Source organism: Monomorium pharaonis, chromosome 11 (assembly GCF_013373865.1).
Source record: "Monomorium pharaonis isolate MP-MQ-018 chromosome 11, ASM1337386v2, whole genome shotgun sequence".
Lineage (NCBI taxonomy): Eukaryota > Metazoa > Arthropoda > Insecta > Hymenoptera > Formicidae > Monomorium > Monomorium pharaonis.
The window spans coordinates 12,153,510-12,177,434 of record NC_050477.1 but is presented as its reverse complement, the minus strand read 5'-3'; the positions used below and the strand labels follow the sequence as shown (position 1 = coordinate 12,177,434).

The 23,925-nt window shown below is 27.9% G+C and overlaps 2 protein-coding genes across 2 annotated transcripts; both read left to right on the top strand.

Moving 5' to 3' along the window:
• The first annotated feature begins 4,190 nt into the window (after positions 1-4,190).
• On the top strand, positions 4,191-10,164 carry LOC105834571 (cytochrome P450 6k1). Its single transcript, XM_012677149.3, has 7 exons — positions 4,191-4,346; positions 5,748-5,871; positions 6,230-6,798; positions 7,709-7,936; positions 7,998-8,272; positions 8,671-8,848; positions 9,849-10,164. The coding sequence occupies exons 2-7, from the start codon at positions 5,804-5,806 to the stop codon at positions 10,004-10,006; spliced, it is 1,476 nt and encodes a 491-aa protein (XP_012532603.1). The 5' UTR covers positions 4,191-4,346; positions 5,748-5,803; the 3' UTR covers positions 10,007-10,164.
• Positions 10,165-12,346: 2,182 nt separating this feature from the next.
• On the top strand, positions 12,347-21,854 carry LOC105830708 (cytochrome P450 6k1). The gene is made up of 6 exons (XM_012670224.3): positions 12,347-16,003; positions 16,701-17,269; positions 19,125-19,352; positions 19,865-20,139; positions 20,649-20,826; positions 21,136-21,854. The coding sequence occupies exons 1-6, from the start codon at positions 15,924-15,926 to the stop codon at positions 21,291-21,293; spliced, it is 1,488 nt and encodes a 495-aa protein (XP_012525678.1). The 5' UTR covers positions 12,347-15,923; the 3' UTR covers positions 21,294-21,854.
• Positions 21,855-23,925: the final 2,071 nt, after the last annotated feature.

The following is a 23,925-nucleotide window of genomic DNA, read 5'->3' as shown; positions in this document are numbered from 1 at the left end:
TCAAGTTTTTCGGGCAAAATAATTGTTTAAAAAATGTTTTTCTTAATTATATCACCTGAACTCTATAGAAACATATTGTACGCGTCCCGAACTATATGAGAATTACGTTTAAATAAATAGATCTGTCGATATTCGATTAGCATTTCACATCTAGCCCTGAAATTCAAGTTTTTCGGGCAAAATAATTGTTTAAAAAATGTTTTAATTAATTATATCACCTGAACTTTATAGAAACATATTGTACGCGTCCCGAACTGTATGAGAATTACGTTAAAATAAATAGATCTGTCGATATTCGAATAGCACTTAACGTCCAGCCTTAAAAATTCATGTTTTTCGGGCAAAACAATTGTTTAAAAAATGTTTTAATTAATTATATCACCTGAACTTTATAGAATCAAATTGTACGCGTCCCGAACTATATGAGAATTACGTTAAAATAAATAGATCTGTCGATATTCGAATAGCACTTTACGTCCAGCCTTAAAAATTCATGTTTTTTGGGCAAAACAATTGTTTAAAAAATGTTTTAATTAATTATATTACCTGAACTTTATAGAAACATATTGTACGCGTCCCGAACTATATGAGAATTACGTTCAAATAAATAGATTTGTCGATATTCGAATAGCACTTTACGTCCAGCCTTAAAAATTCATGTTTTTCGGGCAAAACAATTGTTTAAAAAATGTTTTAATTAATTATATCACCTGAACTTTATAGAATCATATTGTACGCGTCCCGAACTATATGAGAATTACGTTAAAATAAATAGATCTGTCGATATTCGAATAGCACTTTACGTCCAGCCTTAAAAATTCATGTTTTTCGGGCAAAACAATTGTTTAAAAAATGTTTTAATTAATTATATCACCTGAACTTTATAGAAACATATTGTACGCGTCCTGAACTATATGAGAATTACGTTCAAATAAATAGATCTGTCGATATTCGATTAGCACTTGACGTGTAGCCTTAGAAATTCAAGTTTTTCGGGCAAAATAATTGTTTAAAAAATGTTTTAATTAATTATATCACCTGAACTTTATAGAAACATATTGTACGCGTCCCGAACTGTATGAGAATTACGTTAAAATAAATAGATCTGTCGATATTCGATTAGCACTTTATGTCCAGCCTTAGAAATTCAAATTTTTTGGGCAAAATAATTGTTTAATAAATGTTTTAATTAATTATATCTTTTGAACTTTATAAAAGCATATTGTACGTGTCCCGAACTATATGAGAATTACGTTAAAATAAATAGATCTGTCGATATTCGGTTAGCACTTGACGTGTAGTTTTAGAAATTCAAGTTTTTCGGGCAAAATAATTGTTTAAAAAATGTTTTAATTAATTATTTTACTTGAACTCTTTAGAAAATTATTGTACGCGTCCAGAGTTATATGAAAATTGCGTTAAAATAAATAAATCTGTCGATATTCGATTAACATTTCACGTCTAGCTTTCAAAATTCAAGTTTTCCGGGCAAAATAATTGTTTAAAAAATGTTTTAGTTAATTATATTACCGGAACTCTTTAGAAACTTATTGTACGCGTCCGGAACTATATATGAATTGCGTTAAAATAAATAGAACTGTCGATATTTGAACAGCATCTCACCTTTAGCCCTCAAATGTCAAGTTTTTCGGCAAAATAATTCTTTAAAAAATGTTTTAATTAATTATATCACCGGAACTCTTTAAAAAATTATTGGACGCGTCCGGAACTATATGAAAACTGCGTTAAAATAAATAAATCTGTCGATATTTGATTAGCACTTCACGTCAAAGGCTTTAATAAGTCGAATTTTATTTCGTCAGCTCTTTATATTTCTAATACTTTCTTATTTTGAAAACCTTTATAACACTATAAACTATTAAAAATATAACATCATAAATTTTTTCTAGAAAAAAATTTTGTAATAAGTATTTGCACAAAATAAGAATAAAATAAACAGAAAGTTTTCAATTAACTGGCCTTACATTGAGAAACATTGGCTAATGCACGCTTAATATAACCAATGTTTAAGTAATATTAAGATGTTGTCAATGTATTCTGTCACTAGGGGTAGCTCGAATTTCCTTTTTTCCTTTACTCGTGGAGTGCGTGCACGCTAATGCCATGTAGGTATAACTTAAAAAAGGCAGAAAGGAGACGAAACAATGTATTAGTCGCATAAAGAAGGGACATAGTGAACATAGTCTCCTCTTCACGTGCTTTAATGGACGTTCGCGATAGCAGGCTTCGTATATGTAAATTTATATACATACATATTTAATAGATCTATTACGATATAAATTACATTGTTTATGTACATCGATAGTTGCAAACTGCAATTTGTAAGTATATAATGATTTCATATTATCATAAAGACATATATACTTATACGTTTTGCTAAGCTAGTAAAACTTTGTATATAACTAGCTTGTTACACCTATTTTTTAGTTATCTTTCCCGTCACGACATTTGCGGGAATTTCGATAACATTGTTATATCTCTGAACCGTAAAAATATTTTTTAGCTATTTTTTTTTTAATTGATGCTTTAGATCAAGATAGTTAAATATAAATCAAATAAAAAACATTTTATTTATGAGTAATGAGAATTGTTTAAAAAATTGCAAAAATTGTATAAAAAATTATTTTGACTACTTTAAATAAAAGATGTTAAAATTTTTTAATTTAAACTTCAAAAAAATTAATGCACATCTTTTTTTATTGGTGATAAATTCTTCTTGATAGTTTATGTCGATTATTGTTTTTTGAATTACTTAAGTGTTACTTACTTGATGTTCTAGTTAAGAATACATATGACACTTGATATACAGACCGTTCAGTCTGTAAACTGTATGGATATCTTTATATGGACAACAATATATTACCATAGGTTTCATGGATATTATGCATCTTGATGAAAAATTCTGTTTAACTTTTTACACTAATGGCGAAATTTTGAGCCAAACCTCTGTAATATCGATTATAACATTGTCTTATGTTATAATATAATAAATAATTTTTAGCAATAATAATTGCGCTGACTCTGAATTGCCTGATAAAATTGAGTTTAATGCGATATAACTTCTACGGAGTCTTTGAATATTGTTTGTTGTATTTTAATTATTTAAAGTGTCGAAAATTGAAATTTTTTGAAAATTAATAAATTATAATTTTACAATTTATAAGCAAAATGTTATTATTTTGAACATTTTAGAATGGTGAATAAAAGGTAAATAATAAATGATTTTTACAAGCTTTAAATATTTGTAGTTATGAAAGAGCACGGAACTTTTCTCTTTTGAGGAGAGTCCTACAAATTTTATTGCATAAATTCTACAACTTTATATATATTTATTTTTATACTGTTTGGAGTCCAGTAAATGTACATTTTATTCTATTCAATTTTCGTGAAATTGCATTTTCAGGACAAGAATAATGCAGAATTCTTTTTTTTTTTGTTACATCTGCGTAAAAAATCATCTTTTACGAGTTTTTTTGAGTCGTCCTTTTCTTTTTTGTTTAAAAAGTCACCGTTTAAAAAGTCATTTTACATTTTTCTTAAACAAGTAATTTATCATTTCACGGTTTTTATCTTCGCAATAAATAGAGTGCACCAATACTTCAGAAATATGTAAATATTCAACAACTAAAGAACTAGAAATTCTGATACATTTAGGATCACTTTGACCAACTCCGATTAATTTTAATCATTAATTAAAGGATTGCCTACATGATCAAAATTCGGTGACCAACTATATATATTTCTAGTGATGTAATAGTTCTAATCTAATCTTTTTTTTTAAATTTAGTTAGTTACACTGAATTATTTTGTTATATTAGATATTCTTTAATCAACGATTAAAGTTAATCAGAGTTGGTCGAAGTGGCAAAAAAAACTTATTCAAGCTACAAAAAATTCTGATATAATTAACAGGAAAGAAATAATCGTACTTATAATTCATTTAATTTGTCCGTTTTTGAACAAATAAACGGGCTGAATATCAGATTTCTTATTAAAGTACGATCAAACTCTTTTTCTTATTGCATATGTACGATTACATATCTCGGCATAGCAAGAATTATGACACAAGCTCGTTCTGCATTAAAAACGCAAAATTATAAATTCGCCAAGATACGTACCAAGGTTATACGTGTTTAACATAGCAATAATACACGTGGCCTGATTAAGAAATTATAAGTTTTCTAGCAGAATCCAGAAACTGTCAAACTGTTCTATGGTAACGTGCTGGAAGAAGTAACCCGACAATTGTAGCATTGCTCGCACGGTACATGCATGGGACTATAAGCTAAGAGACTTATATTACAAATACAAAGTGTTCTATTACTGTAAGTATCTATCTGTTTGCGACGACTGTTCGAATAAATGTTCGAAGATGTGCAAAATAGGCTGACAGCGAATGAATCATGATTACTCGAACAGAAATGAACGTATTGATGAGTACTGAACATACCTAAGATAGTAAGCCGAATTCGAGATCAAATGTATAATGAAAGTAAATTACTGAGGGTACTTTGGGAAATAATTTTTTGAATGTTGTTGATCCTACATTACTTTCAGTGTCGATCGTACGATTTAAAACCTTTATAAGCGATTATGAATATAAATCCTATAAAACATCTCTTTAACTTTATTTTGTTCTTAAATAAATTTAATCTTATTTTTATGTGCTCTTTTGTATTGCATTTCTTTTTTAAAATCACGGACCATGTTTGCATAGAATCAATAATCAGAACAGTGACATAATATTATGATGTAAAGGTACTAAAAATTTAGTATTATCGCAATTCTCTCTCTCTTTGGACCGACTATTGATATATACATTTTCTAAAATAAACGTTTTGCAACACACCTTGCCATACCGAGACTATTCCATTTTCTTTTTTAAGTATTTGCAAAAAGAAATAAACATGTATTAACAATTGTACAATAGTTTATGTAAATAATAAAGAATAACCCACAAAAGGCCACTTTTTTCGTCCATTTTTCCCTCAATTTTATAACCAAATTATATGTCAAATGTTATCTTATGATGAAATATAAATCCTCGCAAATCTTTATCTTGAGATGACAATTGATTCAGATTCGTATAATTAACGTTAGAAAAAAACCTTAAAATACATACGTTATCTTGAGTCTTTAAAGTGTCAAGAACACTGTGCTTTCAAGAACATAATAATTAAGCTTTATGGTTGATGAACTTTGACCCTTTCTATTTCAGAAACTATTAAGCACCTCAAGATAAAAATTTAAGGGTTTATACCTCATTATAAGGTAACATTTAACATACTTAATTTTTTATTATTTAAGTAAATTAATTAAATTAATTTACTTAAAAAATCAAGGAATTAAAAACGGGCAAATTTTTGGATTATTCTTTATATGGTTGGGTACTTGGGTGTATTATTATTCGAATTATAAATATAAACTATACCTTTTTTGTATAGCTGTGGTCCAATGTTTTGTTGTTTTCTTACCATCATAATTACTAAATAACATAAAACATGTAGATGTTTTCTGATTTAACGTAGATGTTTCACGATTATTAATTGTACAAATTATCTTTCGATATTTATCTGTTTCCTCTGTGATACAATTCTTTGCACATGATATCTCTAATTTAAATAATTTCATTTTTCTATTTGAAATTTGTGGTAAAAAATCTATGTTACGTGATATTGAGGAATGGTAAAAACAGATCGACTAATTATCAATTATTGTTTGTAAAGCCAACGGAGAGTTCGCTTGAATCAGTCAACTACAAAAGTGATAGAAAACAAAAATCATGTTGAGTCTTGTATTCGCAGCCATCGTAATAGCAACTTTTTGGATACTTTTCCGGTTATATGCTAGGCAAGTAGAAGTAAAAATAATTAGATAAGATTTAATGGTATTAAATCTTAAAATTAATATAATATTAATCAATATAACATATGATAGAACACACACACATACAAATATATGTACTAAAATGTAGATTGGGTTACAGTTTCTATTTAATTTTTGCATATTTACTTTTATTTTATTTTTAGACATTTATTTTTAATATTATTCTTTAATATTTCTTATACTATTTCAATATTTGCTTTAATAATTTTTGAACCTCAAAGTCGAATAAAATAAATCTTGAGACCTGTTAAATGCTTGTATTTGTAAATGTATATTAAATATGCATTACAATTATAAAATTTAAATTTGGTCTTTCATTCAGTTACAAGTTAAGTTACTGGAAGAGACGCGGCGTTGAATACCTCACCCCCGACTTGATTTTTGGCAACGTCAAGAATGCCATATTATTCCGTTCTCCACCGGCATGGCACATGGGCAAATTGCACAAGATGGCTCGTGCGGAAGCGCCATTCGTCGGTTTCTACATCTTCCACAAGCCATGTCTATTACTACGCGATCCAGATATCATCAAGCATATCATGATTACAGACTTTGACAATTTCACTGATCGCTACTTTGCGGGCTCCCATCAGAAGGACAGTATGGGCACGAAGAATTTGTTTGCTATAAAGAATCCGGCCTGGAAATATATGCGATCTAAGATCAGTCCTACTTTGACGAGGAACAAGTTGAAAAATATGTTACCGTTGATGATGGAAGTTACAGAGCCTATGATGAAATACTTGGAAGATCAACTGGTTAATCAGGAAACAGTGAAAGTTTTGGATGCTCAAGATATTTATTACAAGTACACTACTGATCTAATTGCTACAATTGCGCTTGGTACTAAAATAGATTCCTTTTATTATCCGAATGAGTTTACGCACGCAGGTACTTGTTTCTGATTTAAAATAAATCATTAAACTTTACGTAACTAATTAACCTTCAAAATATACACTCGGTTTGATTAACCTAAGACACCTTTGAAATATCTTTTAAATTGAATTATTTATGATACTTTACTTAGGATATTATTTTTCCTTAATGATTTTGATTTAAAAAAATTCAAATAGATACTTTTACATTACTAATCTAGGTGTGTATATATAGACACAAAAATAAGATGCAGTATACTTTGAATGTTAATGATGCCTTATTCAGTCGTATCTGGATTTTTGCTGACATTTCTTGTATAACTCTATGTATTTCTTCAAATTCATCACACTATGCGTCGAATAAATTTTCGATTTTGAAACACAATTATTTATGTTGATTAAAAAGAATAATATCAAGATAATTAATTAATAATAAATTTGTTAATAATTATGGTAACAAGCATCTATTTTTTTTTAAATACTTAAGAGAAAATCTGTTGCGATAAACTTTAAAAGATGTATAAAATTACACAAGAAATATAAAAATCCAACTACGATCAAATAAGGCTTATCTCTAATTAGTTAATTTTTTACGGTTAGTCTAATTTTCTTATTATTTAAGGTTACGTATTAAAAAAAAAGATAGCTAAAGTAGATCAAGTAAGCACTAAAGTTAATATATTGTCATAATATGCTATGAGTTAACAAATAATGATTGTTATTGTTACTTATAAAGACTACAAAATGTTTTGTTTGTAACTCTATTATAAAAGCGAATGGCACCAAAAAAGCGATTCATAATATAAATTTGTTCTAGTTTGAAATTATTGATGTGAAAGTAAAAGTAAAAATTGAAGTAAAAAGTGCAGATGGAGAATTTAATTTTATATTAATAATTCATATGTAACTCTGAAATAATTTTGCAGTTCATAAATCCTTTCACGGATTAAAGAGAATGATTACTCTCGTGGTAGTCTTCTTCATACCTCAAGTACTGAAAGTGCTCGGTACAAGGATGTTTTTTAACTCCTACGAATATGTGACAAAATTTTTTTGGAAGGCAATGGATAACCGCGAAAAAACTGGCGAGAAGCGAGGCGATTTCATCGATTCGTTGATTCAAATAAAAAACGGCGAGCAAAATCCTGTTTATAGTAAGTGACTTAACTTATTCCATTTTGGATAAAATAGGCCATAAATATTAAATGTTTACAGAATTTGAGGGAGAAAATCTGGTGTATCAAGCTGCTACTTTTTTTTCTGGCCTTGAATCCAGTTCTACGTGTGCAGCTTTTGCTTTGATGCAACTGGCGAAGCATCCGGAGTATCAGAAGCTAGCTAGGGAAGATGTTAATAGAGCGATCGAGAAGTACGATTGGACGTTTGAAGCGTTTCAGAATATGAAATATCTCCAACAAATTATATTTGAAACTCTGAGAATGCATCCACCCGTCGGTACCATCGACAGAAACACTCTTCAGGATTACAAGGTCAATATGAAATTTGAGCATAACAATTTTAGAGCAATTTTTGATTTTAGAATATATTTAATTTAATATGAAATATTTACAAATTTTTGATTTTACAATTTTTTAAGAGAAAAATTAAAAATTAAAAATTCTTGTAAAATTCAAGATAATAGAATAGATTTGTAACATTTATTCTTCTTAAAATTTTTATTTTTAGTCTTTTTGAGAAATAATAAACTCCTTTAATTAAACGCGTGTTGCCGACAGGATAAATATTAACAATTTAATGATAAATTATTATTAATGCAGTTTCGTATTAACCAAAATTTACCTGTTCGTGTCTTTAAATGTGTTTAACAGCTTTAATTATAAAATTTTAATATATGTTAATTATATAATCTTAATGTATAAAATTTTAGATTCCTAATACCGATATTATTATCGAAAAAGGTACGCCGTTATATATTTCTTTGTATGGAATTGGATTGGATCCTAGATTCTGGAATGAACCAGAAGTATTCAATCCTGACAGATTCGCTGAGGGCTATATTCCCGAGGCTTTTATGACGTTTGGAACTGGTCATAGAATGTGTATAGGTAAGTGAGAATAAGAAAAATAAATGATAAATAAATAATTTATTTTAGAAACAAATTATATTTTTTATTTTTTATTTTCTAAGAATAAAAGCATTAAAAAAATAGAATATTAAGAGAAATCAATCAATATATAAAAAAATAGACAACATGAAGTTATGAAAGAGAATTACTTACGTAGCTATTTGACGATCGCAATTATGAGTATTTTATATTAAAATAATTTTTATTAATTTATGTAAATTTAACGATTAATCATTTAAAAAGCTGATTAATATCAATGTGTAAACAGTAAATATTATAATTTTAAAGAAAAATTATTTTATAATATATTTAATAAATTGCAGGCGATTGTAAATTAAATATTAAAAAATGTTTATGTATAGTCTAAAAACATTAACGTAAATTAATTTATTAGCATACAATTTTATAAAACGCAAAAATTTAAAATTGCGAAATATGTATCGACCTTTAGTGCTCTTTAGTTACTTGTAATACAAACCGTTTAATAATGGTTAAATTAAACGGTTAAATTAAATTAAATAAGAGTAACTTTATAAAATGTTGGATAACATAATGTAAAATGTCAACAATTACATAAATATAAATAAGTTAATAAAAATGTATATAAAAATTGAATAAGATAAGAATTTTAATTAGTCAGATGACAATAGAAACGTCGTTAGTCAAATGATAAAATAAAAATCGTAGAAAAAGCGGTAGAAAATGGTCAGTTGTATTAGATAGTTAGAGGTAAAAAATTGGAAATATTTTTCCGTTTAAAGACGAAAAAGAAAACCGTTGGTAGCCATTATTTTTTTAAGGTGCAAGGGCGCAAATACAAAGTATATGTACCTTAAATTACTTGTAAAAAGGTGTACGATTGAAATATGATACTTGTAATGTATTGTGATTTAAAAATAAAAATATGTATTACATAAGCCAGTAATCAAGGGCAAAATGATGATTTTGTGTAATTATTTATGTGGTTAATTGTTTGTAGGACTGAAATTGGGTCAGCTGCACGCTAAAGTCATTTTAGCTTTATTGCTAAGAAATTATGAAGTTTGGCAAGTCGAAGAGCATACAAGTTTTCTGGATCGACGTTCAACTCTCACAACTGCGGGCAATGGAATTTATCTGCATTTCAAGAAGATATGATAACGTTTATATAATTTATTGAGGTTACGGATAATAATCGAAATAACGAAATAAATTTCGCAATCTAGTTTTACACAATAAAATATGTTTAAGTTTACATAGTAAAATATGTTGTTAAGTATGTATCTGACAGATATCAATATATCTCAAAAAGCAAAGAGTTCTTTTTTAATCTATGACTTCTTGTCAGAAGCGTAGTAGTCCCTTAGTACATACATTTCTGTGGTGTGTGCTTTTACTAGGAAGTGTGCTGAATCGTTCGAATTTGAATCGATTTGAATCGAATCAATGTAAGTTCGATTCAAATTTGTTTTTGAATTATATAAATTTGAATAATTCGAATTTTAAACTCGAAGATTTTGAATTGTAGCCGGTTCGATTTTAAATTAATCACTTCTTTTGTGTTTTCTAATTTATGTTAATTTTACATATATTTTATTTTATTTTAATATTTCATTTAATATTTAAAATTTTACATTTTTATTTACATTCAGCTCCTACTAAAATAATTTATCTTGTAACATAATTATTGTGTTTGTCTGAAATAATTATACTATCAAAGATACGATTTAATTCAATTGTGCAAAACTATAATTCACACCTCTCGCTTTTATACAGACATATCAGATTTGCAGTTTTAATGCTAAACGGCCTAATAAGAAGGCATTAGTGGTAAGATGCTCGCGTTGAATTGTTAAAGCCTTCCGAGAGATAGTGATCAAATATAAATTTAATTTTTCTGATCGATTAGATGAGTCTGATAGAATTTAAATTTAGATTTGCAACACACACACACACACACACACACACACACACACACACACACACGCACGCACGCACGCACGCACGCACGCACGCGCAGAGAGAGAGAGAGAGAGAGAGAGAGAGAGAGAGGGGGGGGGGGGGCAGACGCATAACTTATTGTGTCATAAAAAGTCATTAAAATGTTGTTATTACAATAGTATAACGTATAACGTTTTCACAAATATGTATTTCACGCTATATACATAAATAAAAAAAACATTTCAGATTTTTATATTTTTTCTTTTATATTTTATATTTTTCCTTTTTTTAATATCTTATAACTTTTATCTGAATTTAATCAATTAATTTTGTACATTGTAATTAAATATTATATTATTAATACATTGTAATTAAATATTATATTGCATACAGTTGTATTATATTATTAATTGTATTAAATTATATGCTATTATGAATTTGCATATATTACAAAAAATGATTTTTATTTGTCTATTTTTCTTATTTCTTTTAAAAATAATGGAAAAAATAAGTAGGCAGCATCTAGATAACCATTTAAGAGTATTGTTTTTTAATGAAGCATGTACGAGAATGTTCGAGCACATAATATTATAAATTCGTCACGAGCTGCAAGAACGCGTTACGACATGGCCAAATTAGGCAAATATTAATTAGGGAAAATGTAACAAGGTAACCGGGTGCGCGGTTGGTAAGAATAATATTGCAAAGCAGTTTTACCAAAATCTTGTACCAAGAATGTTGCTAAAAGAAGAAACAACGTTGCAAGGACCATACAAAAACGAATTGAATAAAAGCGGACAGTTAGAGGATGCTAAACCCGTATGTTTTTTCAACCATTTATATAGTTTCGAATTAAATTTACAGAATTGATAATCCTTTTACACTTTTAAAGTACGTACACAAATAAGCCCAGGGACGATTAGATAAAGACCCAAAATGCAAAAAATTTTCTCAAATTTATTTATTTATAAAAATATTTGTTTCAAAATACAAGTTATGTAGCTTATACGTACAAATGAATGGTGTTCCCGGGTTCGGAATAGATTGAGGAATAAGACTATAATCGTCAAATTACGATTACAAGCCGTAAAAAAAAAGATATTTATATAATAAAAGCGCTTAAATAAATAAAATTTTTGATCACATAAATATATTTTTTTACGGCTTGTAATCGTAATTTGACAAATATAGTCTTATTCCTTCTATTCCAAACTGCGAGACACCATTTATTTGTAAGTATAAGCTATATGTATAACTTATATTTTAAAGCAAATTTTTCATGAACAAGGATAAATAATGACTCTGCATTATCGATCTCAATCAAGTTTGATGGGCAGTTTAGCATCTTCTTAAAGACAGGACACTTAACTAAACGAAAGTTTGAAATTATACTGTCGTGTTCGTTGCGATCTCTCTTTCTCTCTTGTTATAAAACAATAGTATATTTTATAAAGTTGAAGTGAATTAAATTTTATTGTAAAAACATAGTCCGCGCGTGTGCTGTTTTCTAAAATTATTTTCTCGCGGAGGATGAAGCCTTTTTGTGCCGAACCAGACACATTATTTCTTATAGAAATGCAATATCGGCAATATTAAATTAAGAGTTTGGCTTGGTAAAATATTTGCTGCTAATTTGCAATTGTATAGCCATGCGTATTTTTTATTGATTTTTTGAAATTGAGATATAACTGCGTGTTATGTGACAGTTGTTTGTGTTTCATTAAACGGTCTTCAGTTCCCCGAATAATTAATCGACAATGACCGATAGTGACTAATTAATAAATTCATTAATAAAATCGGTCAACTTTTCGATATTGTAAACACGTATTGTGTGAGAGTATATTATAAAAGAAATAGTTTTAAAAAGCTGCAAACATGTAAAATAATCTAAAAATCTAAAATTATCAATGTACTTTTTATAGTTCAAACTAAGCAATTTGCAAAAGAAAATAAGAATTTCCAAGGTAATATTTTTTATTTTAAACGAGTTTTTTCAGATGAGATGCACACAATCGCACTTTGACAGGCTAGATTATTTATGGTTCGGATTAAATATAATATCTTATTTGTATTGTGAAATAATTTATATCCGTACACACTTAATAAATTAAATTTTGTAATAGCTTTTAGATCTATAATAGATATCATTAGTCTACAGTCAAAAATTATTTTAAACCAGACAAGGTGTTTGTTATAGATTTTTGAGTACTAAAAACGTATTTTTTTTGTGACATTTGAAAATTTTTTTAAACAAGCTTATTATTATCTTAAATTTATAATCACAAGTCATAAATATATTGCTTATCATCCGCTATGACATGTATTTTTTATTACGAAATTTTTTATCACAATTTTATTTTTTAATCATACTATAAATAATTAAAATTAAAGAGTTTTATTAATCCTAACAGAAAAAACACCTTATAAAAAAGAATATCAAAAATAACATTTAATTTAAGCGTTATTTCAGACACTTAATTTCATTGTAACCCTGAACTTAAGAATTAACTTAACTATTTTTCTAAATTTTAATGTTACTGTTAAATTAAGAGTAATATTCATATTAACTCTCAAATTAAGAATAAGAATAAGCTAAATATGTAGTTTAATGAATAAACAGCAACACTTTACAGTTTACACTCAGAAATAAAATGTTAGTCTTCTTTAGTGATTACGTTAGTATTCTTTAATGATTACAATAAATAATACTATCAATGACTATTTTTATTAATAAATTTTTTGTTATCACTATTACTCTTTGATCACTTTTATGTTATTAAATTTTATTTTGTTTTAAAATATTTGATTTTTGCTTATTTTAATTTTTAATCTTAAATAATCAAGCTGGTTGTATTCTGTAGTAAAATGAAACAAAGTAGTATACGACATGGCTAATGAGAAAACATCTTTTCTTTACGAATGGAATTTTGACAAATATAAAAATTTTCAAAGATTTGTGAGATAGTTAATTTAGATTTCTGTAGTTATCGCTTTGTTTTATGTTTTGTGTTTAATGTTTAATGTTTTGTAACACATATAGTACACAGATTATAGCTGTATTCTACACATTATTAACGTATTATTTATTTTTGTTTAATATTCGAATAACTAGAATTCAATCCGAACAACAAATGATACATTATACGCATCATACATGAAAGGAATACAGCCCTAATTTACCTGTTATATGAAGTAGTTACAAAGTATTAAAATAATAACTACAGAAATATAAATTAACTGTATTACAAATCATTGAAAACTTCTATACATTTTTTTTAAATTTCACAAATATGAAAATATTAAAAAAATAAATAATTTAAAATTTAATTAAAAATTTATTAACTAGAAATTCTGATACATTTAAGAGGAAAAACTATCAAGTAACAAAGATTCTGGTATATTTAACAGTAAAAAATTAATTGTGCTTATTTGATGATTTCTATAAAAATTTTAATTTATCCGTTTTTGTACAGTTATACTGATTCAATCTATCAATTTTTTTATTAATGTACAATCTCTTTTTTCAGTATGTACAGTGTAATTTTGTATCTTTTCGTAGAATAATTACGACAGAAGCTTGTGCCGCGTGTAAGATTATAAATTTGCCAAGATATGAGTGTCGTATGCGCTTAGTATAGTAATAATATATGATTAAAATAATTAAGAATTTATAAGCTTTTTAGCCTCGCCAAGATTAACAATTAGCAGTACTATAAAAATGAGTGTCTCATGGAGAGTGGAAAGTCCATTCTGAACATTTGTAACGAATCCCTGTCAACTGTTATTTTAAAGCCATAAAATTGAACGCAATGCCGAATTATGGACAATCGCGAGCACGGAGGTTATTATAATTATAGTTACAATTAAGTGCCAAGTTGTAATATTTGGGAAATAAGTAATTTTTCTACTCAAAAAGAAGAAAGTATCTTGAAGAGGTCTGGAGTCATCTTTTACCAAAGCTTCTGCTTTGAATTCTAATTCTTTAGGCGGAACGAATTCCAAAATTTCCTTTGTTTGTACCGCAAAGTACACAAAATTGGCAGTAGCGATGAGATCACTGAAGCTGAAATTGTCAAAATCAAGAATTGCCAAGACATCTCAAGAGAATTTCTGAAGACATAATTTTTTGAAAGTCACAAGGTTTTCTTCGCCGTCAGAGGAGCCGCTGAAAAAATCTGTAAAATCGCACAAGGTAATAGGCAGAAGGAAAATCTGTCTTCTCAGCCAAAGAAAAAGAAAACATCAGGCAAATATAACACCGCAGCAAGGATCGATTATCTAAGTGTAACTAACATTTATATCTGTACACACTTGATATTCGAGCTGACCGGCTATGGCCGTACAAAACCCTCACTATCAGTAAAGCAGCTGAAGGCGGCAGAAGAGATCAAACCGCTCTATGGGCGGTTCATTAATAAGAGATTATACATTAAAACTTGTTAGACAACAACAAAGAGGCGACACGACGATTATTGCAGCCATTGCCAGTGCAGAACGAGATAATTCGTGGGACCACGAGCTAGGAGAATCGTACTACAATATAGCCGCTTTATTACTGTAAGTCTATCTGTTTTTAAGTTTTTGCGACGAATAAATGTCCGACGAAGATAAAGACAATCGAATGTTTCAATTGAATAAATTGTGATTAATACTTAACAATTAAATCGACGCTTACGATTAGATAAAACTGGAGTTTTGTGCTAAACGCGATCAATGCACAAGAAATAATCGAAAGCATGAATAAAGCATTAATTGTTATGTATTATAAAATTCTAGCGACTGCGAGATAACTTTGTTGGTAAACGTCATAAAAAATTATCCATTTCCTTTTAATGATACCGATATGAGATTAATAATAGTTAGCAATCTAACGAATGTACTTAAGACGGTAAGCCGAATTCTAGTTCAAGCGAGTCTTAGTCGCGAATTTCTCTCTGACATTCTACAAGAATAGCATTTTTGAACCAAAAAGATATAAAAGATTATGACATATCTGTAAATAATTCCGAAATCTTGATTAGATCAAACTAACGTTATTGATTTTGTTGATTACATGGACTAGCTATCGTTATAAAACCAGCAAATTGTTCGTCAGTCAACTACAACAAAAGTGAGAGAAAACAAATAATACATCATGCTCGACAATCTTGTACTCATCATAGTTATCTTTATGGTGATAGCGCTTTTCTGGATGCTTTTTTGGGTATATGCCAGGTTAGTACAAGTAAAAACGATATATTTTAGTACTATTTAATAGCACCAAAATTAATATAAGATAATATGTATTTATTATAATTTGTACACTAAGAAAAAAAGTGATATTTGCAATATAATTTCATAATAAAATAATTGTAGTTAGAAATATCAATTGTATAGTAATTATTACTATAATATTATTAATAATAATTATATGCTTATAGTAAATACTTATAATTGATTGTTTTACAGTACAGCTTACTATATCAAAATTTTTATTTTGATAAATTATGACAATCATATAATAAGTTTTATAGACTAATATTATGATTATAAGAACGTTAATATAGTTTAAACAAAGTATAATTTATTGTCAAATAACTATAAAAATATAGTTGGGTCCAAAAATGACTATAAATTATAATGATATTACCGCAACATTCTTTTCTTGGTGTAATACAATATTAATATTAACTTAAAATGTTAAATTAATTTACAGTTTTTGTTGAATTTTTATCACTTGTAGATATCTACTTTTAATGTTACTCTTCAATATTTTTATTTTACTTGTATTATTTCAATATTACCTTCAATAATATTTGAATCTCGAAGTCGAATAAAGTCGTCTTGGAACTTATTAAATCCCTATACCCGTAAATATATATTAAATATGTATAAATATTATATTTATAAAATTTTAATATTAATTACTCAGATTCAAGTTGAGTTATTGGAAGAGACGCGGCGTCGAATTTCTTACCCCCAATCTATTTTTTGGGAATCTCAAAAATGCCGTGTTTTTCCGTTCCCCACCGTCATGGCATATCGGCGACTTACACAAGATGGCTCCTCCGGACGCGCCATTCGTCGGTTTCTACATCTTCCATAAGCCGTGTCTACTGCTACGCGATCTAGATATAATTAAACAAATCATGATCAAAGACTTTGATAATTTCACCGATCGCTACTTTGCTGGCTCCCATCAGAGGGACAGTATGGGCATGAAGAATTTGTTTGGCATAAAGAATCCGGCCTGGAAATATGTGCGATCTAAGATCAGGCCTACTTTAACGAGGAGCAAGTTGAAAAATATGTTACCATTGATGATGGAAATTACAGAGCCTATGATGAAGTATATAAACGACCAACTGACTAATCAAGAAACTGTAAAAGTGTTGGATGCTCAAGATATTTATTATAAGTATACAACTGATCTGATCGCTTCAATCGCGCTCGGTACTAAGATAGATTCTTTTTATCATCCAAACGAATTTACGAATGCAGGTACTTATTTTTTATTTAAAGTAACTAATTAAAGATTAGTCTTATTTGATCATATCTGGATTTTTGCACTATTTTTTAATAATTTTATATTTTATTTATATTTTGTAATTTTATTTTTTTAATCGACCCAAGGAAAAGTGGCTTATTGTCGCTTGTAATTAAATCAAAACGAATGAACAAATATACAGTCGACTAACTGGCATAATTTTTATTAAAGTTACAATCACAACGTTTCGACTATTGGATTTGGTCTTTTTTAAGTAAATTACAATCGTGAATTAATTGCGAGATAAATACCATTAACGAGTCCATGATAGCAAATTCATGAACAATTTTTAAAATGTACAAGAACGCGTGTAAAAAAGAATGCAACATAAAAAGAATTCGCAGTTAATCAACAACAACGCAATGAGTAAAAATGTAGCAATTTATTTAAACATGTTTTGTATGGTTCTTATGTACATTATTCAGTCTCTTGTTTGCTTTCACACACACTAGACGTTAAATTTATTTGTGACATTTCTATGAAAACGTAAGTCCAAATACTGTAAGAAACACGTAAGTCCAGATAAATTTTTTTATGTTGCATTTTTTTTACATGCGTTCTTATACATTTTAGAAATTGTTCATGAATTTGCTGTCATGGACTTGTTAATGGTGTTTGTCTCATAATTAATTCACGACTGTAATTCATTTGAAAAGGACCAAATCCAATGATCAAAACGTTGTGATTGAAACTTTAATAAAGATTATGTCAGTTAGTCAACTGTATAGTTGTTTATTTGTTTTTATTTTTCTCAAGTTTTTCAAATATTGCAACAAGTTTTTTCTCAAGTATTTACCCAGATAGCCAAATGTCTTAATGTTATGTTGCCAACAATCGTGCAGTAAATAATTTTAGATAAAATCGGAACAAGATAAAACAGCATTATGTCTGTTAGGTTAAATATGAATTCTATTTTTAGCAATGGCATATTGATATAGCAACATGTCAGTATCAATTTCTTATCAATTATTTGTTGTTGCTACGTTGCTGTTATATTGTAAACAATATAATGTTTCATTATTGCTGACCGTTTCCTTTTCTAAGCGTTCTCAACTGATTGCGCGTATAAGTAATCATATTGCTAAATTTGTAACGTGTTTTATTTTAATGTTTACAAATGTACATACATATAGCAAATCTATAATAACACATATAATGCATTAGTTTGTTCTAAACGCTTCATCAATGCTTGGTTATCTAGGTGGAAGAGAAAATGTATAATAGAATAAAAAAAGCAAAAATTAACAAAAGTGGATCAAGTCAAGTAAGCATTAAAACTCATATATTGTCGTAATACACTTTGAGATAACAAACGACAATTGTTATTTATAAAGCTACAAAATGTTCTTTTATATCTGTATATATTTATCTTAAAACTGAATGTACTACAAAGAAGTAATTTATAATATAAATTTAATCTCTAACTTGAAATTACATTAAAGATAAAAGAAAAAAACATTAAAATAAAAAGAGGTATCAGAATATAAAGGTCCAGAGTATAAAGTTAACAACAGTGTTTGCTTCTTATGTATTTTAATCTCTGAAAAAGTTTATTATCAAGACTTTTTATAAGTCTTAATACAATGCAATAAAATGTTTTGACTTTAATAAAAATATAAAGTTACGCTTATATTTTAAAATTATTTTAAAAAATTTACAAAGATAAGTAGATTACTACTTTACAAATTATAATTTGTTTAGTTCGTTGTTGTTTTGAGGTCTGTAAAGCAATGATATTAAACTACATTTAAATAGATCAAAGAATTTTTATGTTAACGATTCATATGTAATTCGGAAATAATTTTGCAGTTTATAGATCCTTTCATGGATTAAAGAGAATGATTACTCTTGTGATTGTTTTCTTTATACCTGAATTATTGAGAGTGCTCGGTACAAGGATGTTTTTCAACTCCTACGACTACGTAAAAAAAATTTTCTGGACGGCAATGGAGAATCGCGAGAAAACCGGCAGAAAGCGAGGCGATTTCATTGATTCGTTGATTCAAATAAAGAACGGCGAACAGAATCCTGTTTATAGTAAGTGACTTTATGTCTTCACATTGTCAATATTACTATCGCATTTTAATTAACAGAGAAAAAAATTTATTCAACTTTATTTAAATCAAATAAATATTGATTTAAATCAAGATTCGTTAGTGATCTAATTTTGAAAAATTGTGATATTTTAACTTAATCCCTTATAAAAATCTGATATTAAAAATAATTAGTAATTATTACTTATTTTAAGTAATAAAGTACTAACAGCACTTTTATATACTTTTAATACTTAAAATAAGTATTAATTAATGGCCAATTTAATACTGTTTAGTATTACATTTTTAAAGGGATATAAATGTTTTTAGTAAATAAGTTTTAACTTAGGGCAATTAATTTTAATGCAACTTTTAACTGAGTTAATTTCTTATTCATATAAACTTTAATGCAATAAAATTAATTTTATAAATTATTAACTTTTATTTAATTTAGTTTAAGGAAAATAGTCAATTCTGGATAAAATAAATAGTCTAAATACCAAATACTTATTACAGAATTTGAGGGAGATAATCTGGTGTATCAGGCTGCTACTTTTTTCTCTGGCCTTGAATCTAGTTCTACATGTGCAGCCTTTACCCTGATGGAACTAGCGAAGCATCCAGAGTATCAGCAGCTGGCTAGGGAAGACATTAATAGGGCAATCGAGAAGCACGGCTGGACGTTCGAAGCGTTCCAGAATATGAAGTATCTCGAACAAACTATGCTTGAAACTTTGAGGCTACATCCACCTGTGGGTACTATCGATAGATGCACTCTTCAAGATTACAAGGTCAACATAAAATTTAATTAAACAGTTTTAAAAAGATCTTTGATCTTATTTAATCAAATAATTTCAAAAAGATCATTAACCTTATTTCAGCATATTTAATTTAACCTGTAGTATATATATTTTAAAATATTTTATACAATTTTAAATATTACAAGAAAAAAACTAAAAATTACAAGTTTTTATAAGATTCAAGAAAAAAGAAAAGTTGTGTAATTTTATTTGTTCTTTTTAAATTCTTTATTTTTAGTCTTTTTGAGGAATAATGAATGAAAATCTAATAACTTAATAAACTTTTTTAAATAAGTAACTTAATAAACTTTTTTAATTAAACTTATTTTGGAGAAAATGGATAAATTTTATATACATTGGGTGATTGAATATTAACAAGTTAAAGAAAATTAATAAATTATTGTTAAAATAGTTTTATTCCTACCAAATTTAGTTTGTCTCCAAAACGTGTTTAGTGACTTTAATTATAAAATCCTAATATATGTACAATAAAATTTTAGATTCCTAATAGTGATGTCATTATCGAGAAAGGTACACCAATATATATCTCCTTGTTTGGATTTGGAGTGGATCCTAGATTCTGGGACGAACCGGAAGTATTTAATCCTGACAGATTCGCTGAGGGTAATATTCCTGAAGCTTACATGACGTTCGGTACTGGTCATAGGATGTGTATAGGTAAGCGAGCGTACGACAAATAATAAATAAGTCCGTAATCTCTTTAAGAAATATATAACATCCTAAATAAAACAAAATGAAACAATATATATGGCTAAAAATGCTGAGTTTTTAATTTAATATGTTGATTATTAACAAAATTATTATACAAAATCTAAATAAGGTATCATATTACTATCTTTTTCTTTATAATTTTAATATACACATATTTCATGTATATAATAAATTCTTTTTTGCGCGCGCGTAATGTGTGCGAGTGTGTGTATGTGTGCAATCAATTATGTAATTAATTATATAAATTGTTTACAGGAATGAAATTAGGTCAGCTGCACGCTAAAATCATTTTAGCTTCGTTGCTGAGAAATTATAAAGTTTGGCAAGTCAAAGAGCACACAAGTTTTCTGGACCGTCGTTCAACCGTCACAACTGCAGGCAATGGAATTTATCTGCACTTTAAAAAGATATGATAACATTTATATAATTTATTAACCCGAGATAGCAACTCATTACTAAAGTTACGAATAACAAAAATTGAAATAACGAAATAAATCTTGCAATAATTTTGCACGTTGTTTAAGTTTGCGTAGCAAAATATATTGTCAAGTATACGTGTATGTCTGACTTGGGATATACTCGCAATTAGTATATAGTGTCTCTTATCGAAAACAATTCATCAGCGAATTTGGGTAGTGTAGTTTTACATTAAAACAGATAGCGGAACCTATTTAACGTCGGTTCTGAACGGTCTTATAATCAGTTACTCATAGTAAGATTCTCTCAGGTTTGTTATTGTTTTCAAAGAGGTATCATTCGAATAAAAATGAGATGTTACTGATCACTTAAATTTGATTGTGCCGGATTTCCGGCACAAAGAGCAGATACAGGGCCTGGGCACATACTTTTTCATAACGCATAACAGAATCAGTCGATCAGAATCGTCTATTTTCCTCCCCAGAGGTCCCCAAAAGATCATGCAAATTTTAATTTACTAGAACACAACATTGCGCGCGCTTCGCGCGCGCCACTTAGCATTTTTATATTGAACATTGCACTTTTTTTTCTTCTGTAATATTACTCTCACACACTTTATCATATTTAATGCCCTTCTCTATCTCACGCTCTTTCTCCCACTCTCTAAATTATTAATTATAATATTAATGATATTAATTATATTATTTTCATATTGTTCAATATTACTCTTACACTTTACTTTCTTATTTAATCCTCTTCTTTATCTCTCACGCTCTCCCACTCTCCCCCCTCCACCCCTCACTCACTCACTAAACACAAATTAGTGATTATATTATATTTTCATGTTTCTTAATATCACTCTTACATACTTTATCTCCATACTTAATCCTTTTTAAATAAATTAAAAATTATAATATATTATATGTAATGTTACCTGTTAATTTTCAATCAATTTTCAAAATTTTCACTTTCTGGCGAACTCTTTAGAAAATTATTGTACGCGTCCGGAACTGTAGGAAAACTGTGTTAAAATAAATAAAATTCTCGATATTCGATTAGCATTTCCCGTCTACCCTCAAAATTCAAGTTTTCCGGAAAATATAATTGTTTAAAAAATGTTTTAATTAATTATATCACCTGAATTCTATAGCAAATTATTGTACGCGTCCGGAACTATATGAGAATTACGTTAAAATAAATAAATCAGTTAATATTCGATTAGCATTTCAGGTCTAGCTTTAAAAATTCAAGTTTTCCGGGCAAAATAATTGTTTAAAAAATGTTTTTATTAATTATAACACCGTAACTTTCCAAAAACTATTGTACGCGTCCAGAACTATATGAAAACTGCGTTAAAATAAATAGAACTGTTGATATTCGATTTGCATTTCACGTCTAGCCCTCAAAATTCAAGTTTTTCGGGCAAAATAATTGTTTAAAAGATGTTTTAATTAATTATATTACCAAAACTCTTTAAAAAATTATTGTACGCGTCTGAAACTATATGAGAACTGCATTAAAATAAATAAAACTGTCGATATTCGATTAGCATTTCACGTCTAATCCTCAAAAATCAAGTTTTCCGGGCAAAATAATTGTTTAAACAATGTTTTAATTAATTATAACACCGTATCTATTTAAAAAACTATTGTACGCGTCAAAAACTATATGAAAAATGCGTTTAAATAAATAGAACTGTTGATATTCGATTAGCATTTCACGTCTAGCTTACAAAATTCAAGTTTTTCGGGTGAAATAATTATTTAAAAAATGTTTTAATTAATTATATTACCGGAACTCTTTAGAAATTTATTGTACGCGACCGGAACTATATGAGAATTGCGTTAAAATAAATAGAACTGTCGATATTTGAACAGCATCTCACCTTTAGCCCTCAAAAGTCAAGTTTTTCGGGCAAAATAATTGTTTAAAAAATGTTTTAATTAATTATAACACCGTAACGTTTTAAAAAACTCTTGTAGGCGTCCAGAACTATATGAGAATTACGTTAAAATACATAGATCTGTCGATATTCGATTAGAATTTCAGGCCTAGCCCTAAAATTCAAGTTTTTTGGGCAAAATAATGGTTTAAAAATTGTTTTAATTAATTATATAACCTGAACTTTGTAGAAACATATTGTACGCGTCCCAAACTATATGAGAATTACGTTAAAATAATTAGATCTGTCGATATTCGATTAGCACTTGTCGTGTAGCCTTAAAAATTCAAATTTTTCGAGCAAAATAATTGTTTAAAAAATGTTTTAATTAATTATATCACCTGAACTTTGTAGAAACATATTGTACACGTCCCGAACTATATGAGAATTACGTTAAAATAATTAGATCTGTCGATATTTGATTAGCACTTGACGTGTAGCCTTAGAAATTCAAATTTTTCGAGCAAAATAATTGTTTAAAAAATGTTCTAATTAATTATATCACCTAAACTTTATAGAAACATATTGTACGCGTCCCGAACTATATGAGAATTACGTTTAAATAAATAGATCTGTCGATATTCAAATAGCACTTGACGTGTAGCCTTAGAAATTCAAGTTTTTTGGGCAAAATCATTGTTTAAAAAATGTTCTAATTAATTATATCACCTGAACTTTATAGAAAC

Excerpts from the sequence above, each read along its gene's own strand:
- LOC105834571 (XM_012677149.3), top strand. The coding sequence starts at position 5,804 with ATGTTGAGTCTTGTATTCGCAGCCATCGTAATAGCAACTTTTTGGATA. Across the intron at positions 5,872-6,229 it reads CTTTTCCGGTTATATGCTAG|TTACAAGTTAAGTTACTGGA; the intron begins GCAAGTAGAAGT and ends TCTTTCATTCAG. Across the intron at positions 6,799-7,708 it reads GAATGAGTTTACGCACGCAG|TTCATAAATCCTTTCACGGA; the intron begins GTACTTGTTTCT and ends ATAATTTTGCAG.
- LOC105830708 (XM_012670224.3), top strand. The coding sequence starts at position 15,924 with ATGCTCGACAATCTTGTACTCATCATAGTTATCTTTATGGTGATAGCG. Across the intron at positions 19,353-19,864 it reads CGAACAGAATCCTGTTTATA|AATTTGAGGGAGATAATCTG; the intron begins GTAAGTGACTTT and ends TACTTATTACAG. Across the intron at positions 20,140-20,648 it reads GCACTCTTCAAGATTACAAG|ATTCCTAATAGTGATGTCAT; the intron begins GTCAACATAAAA and ends ATAAAATTTTAG.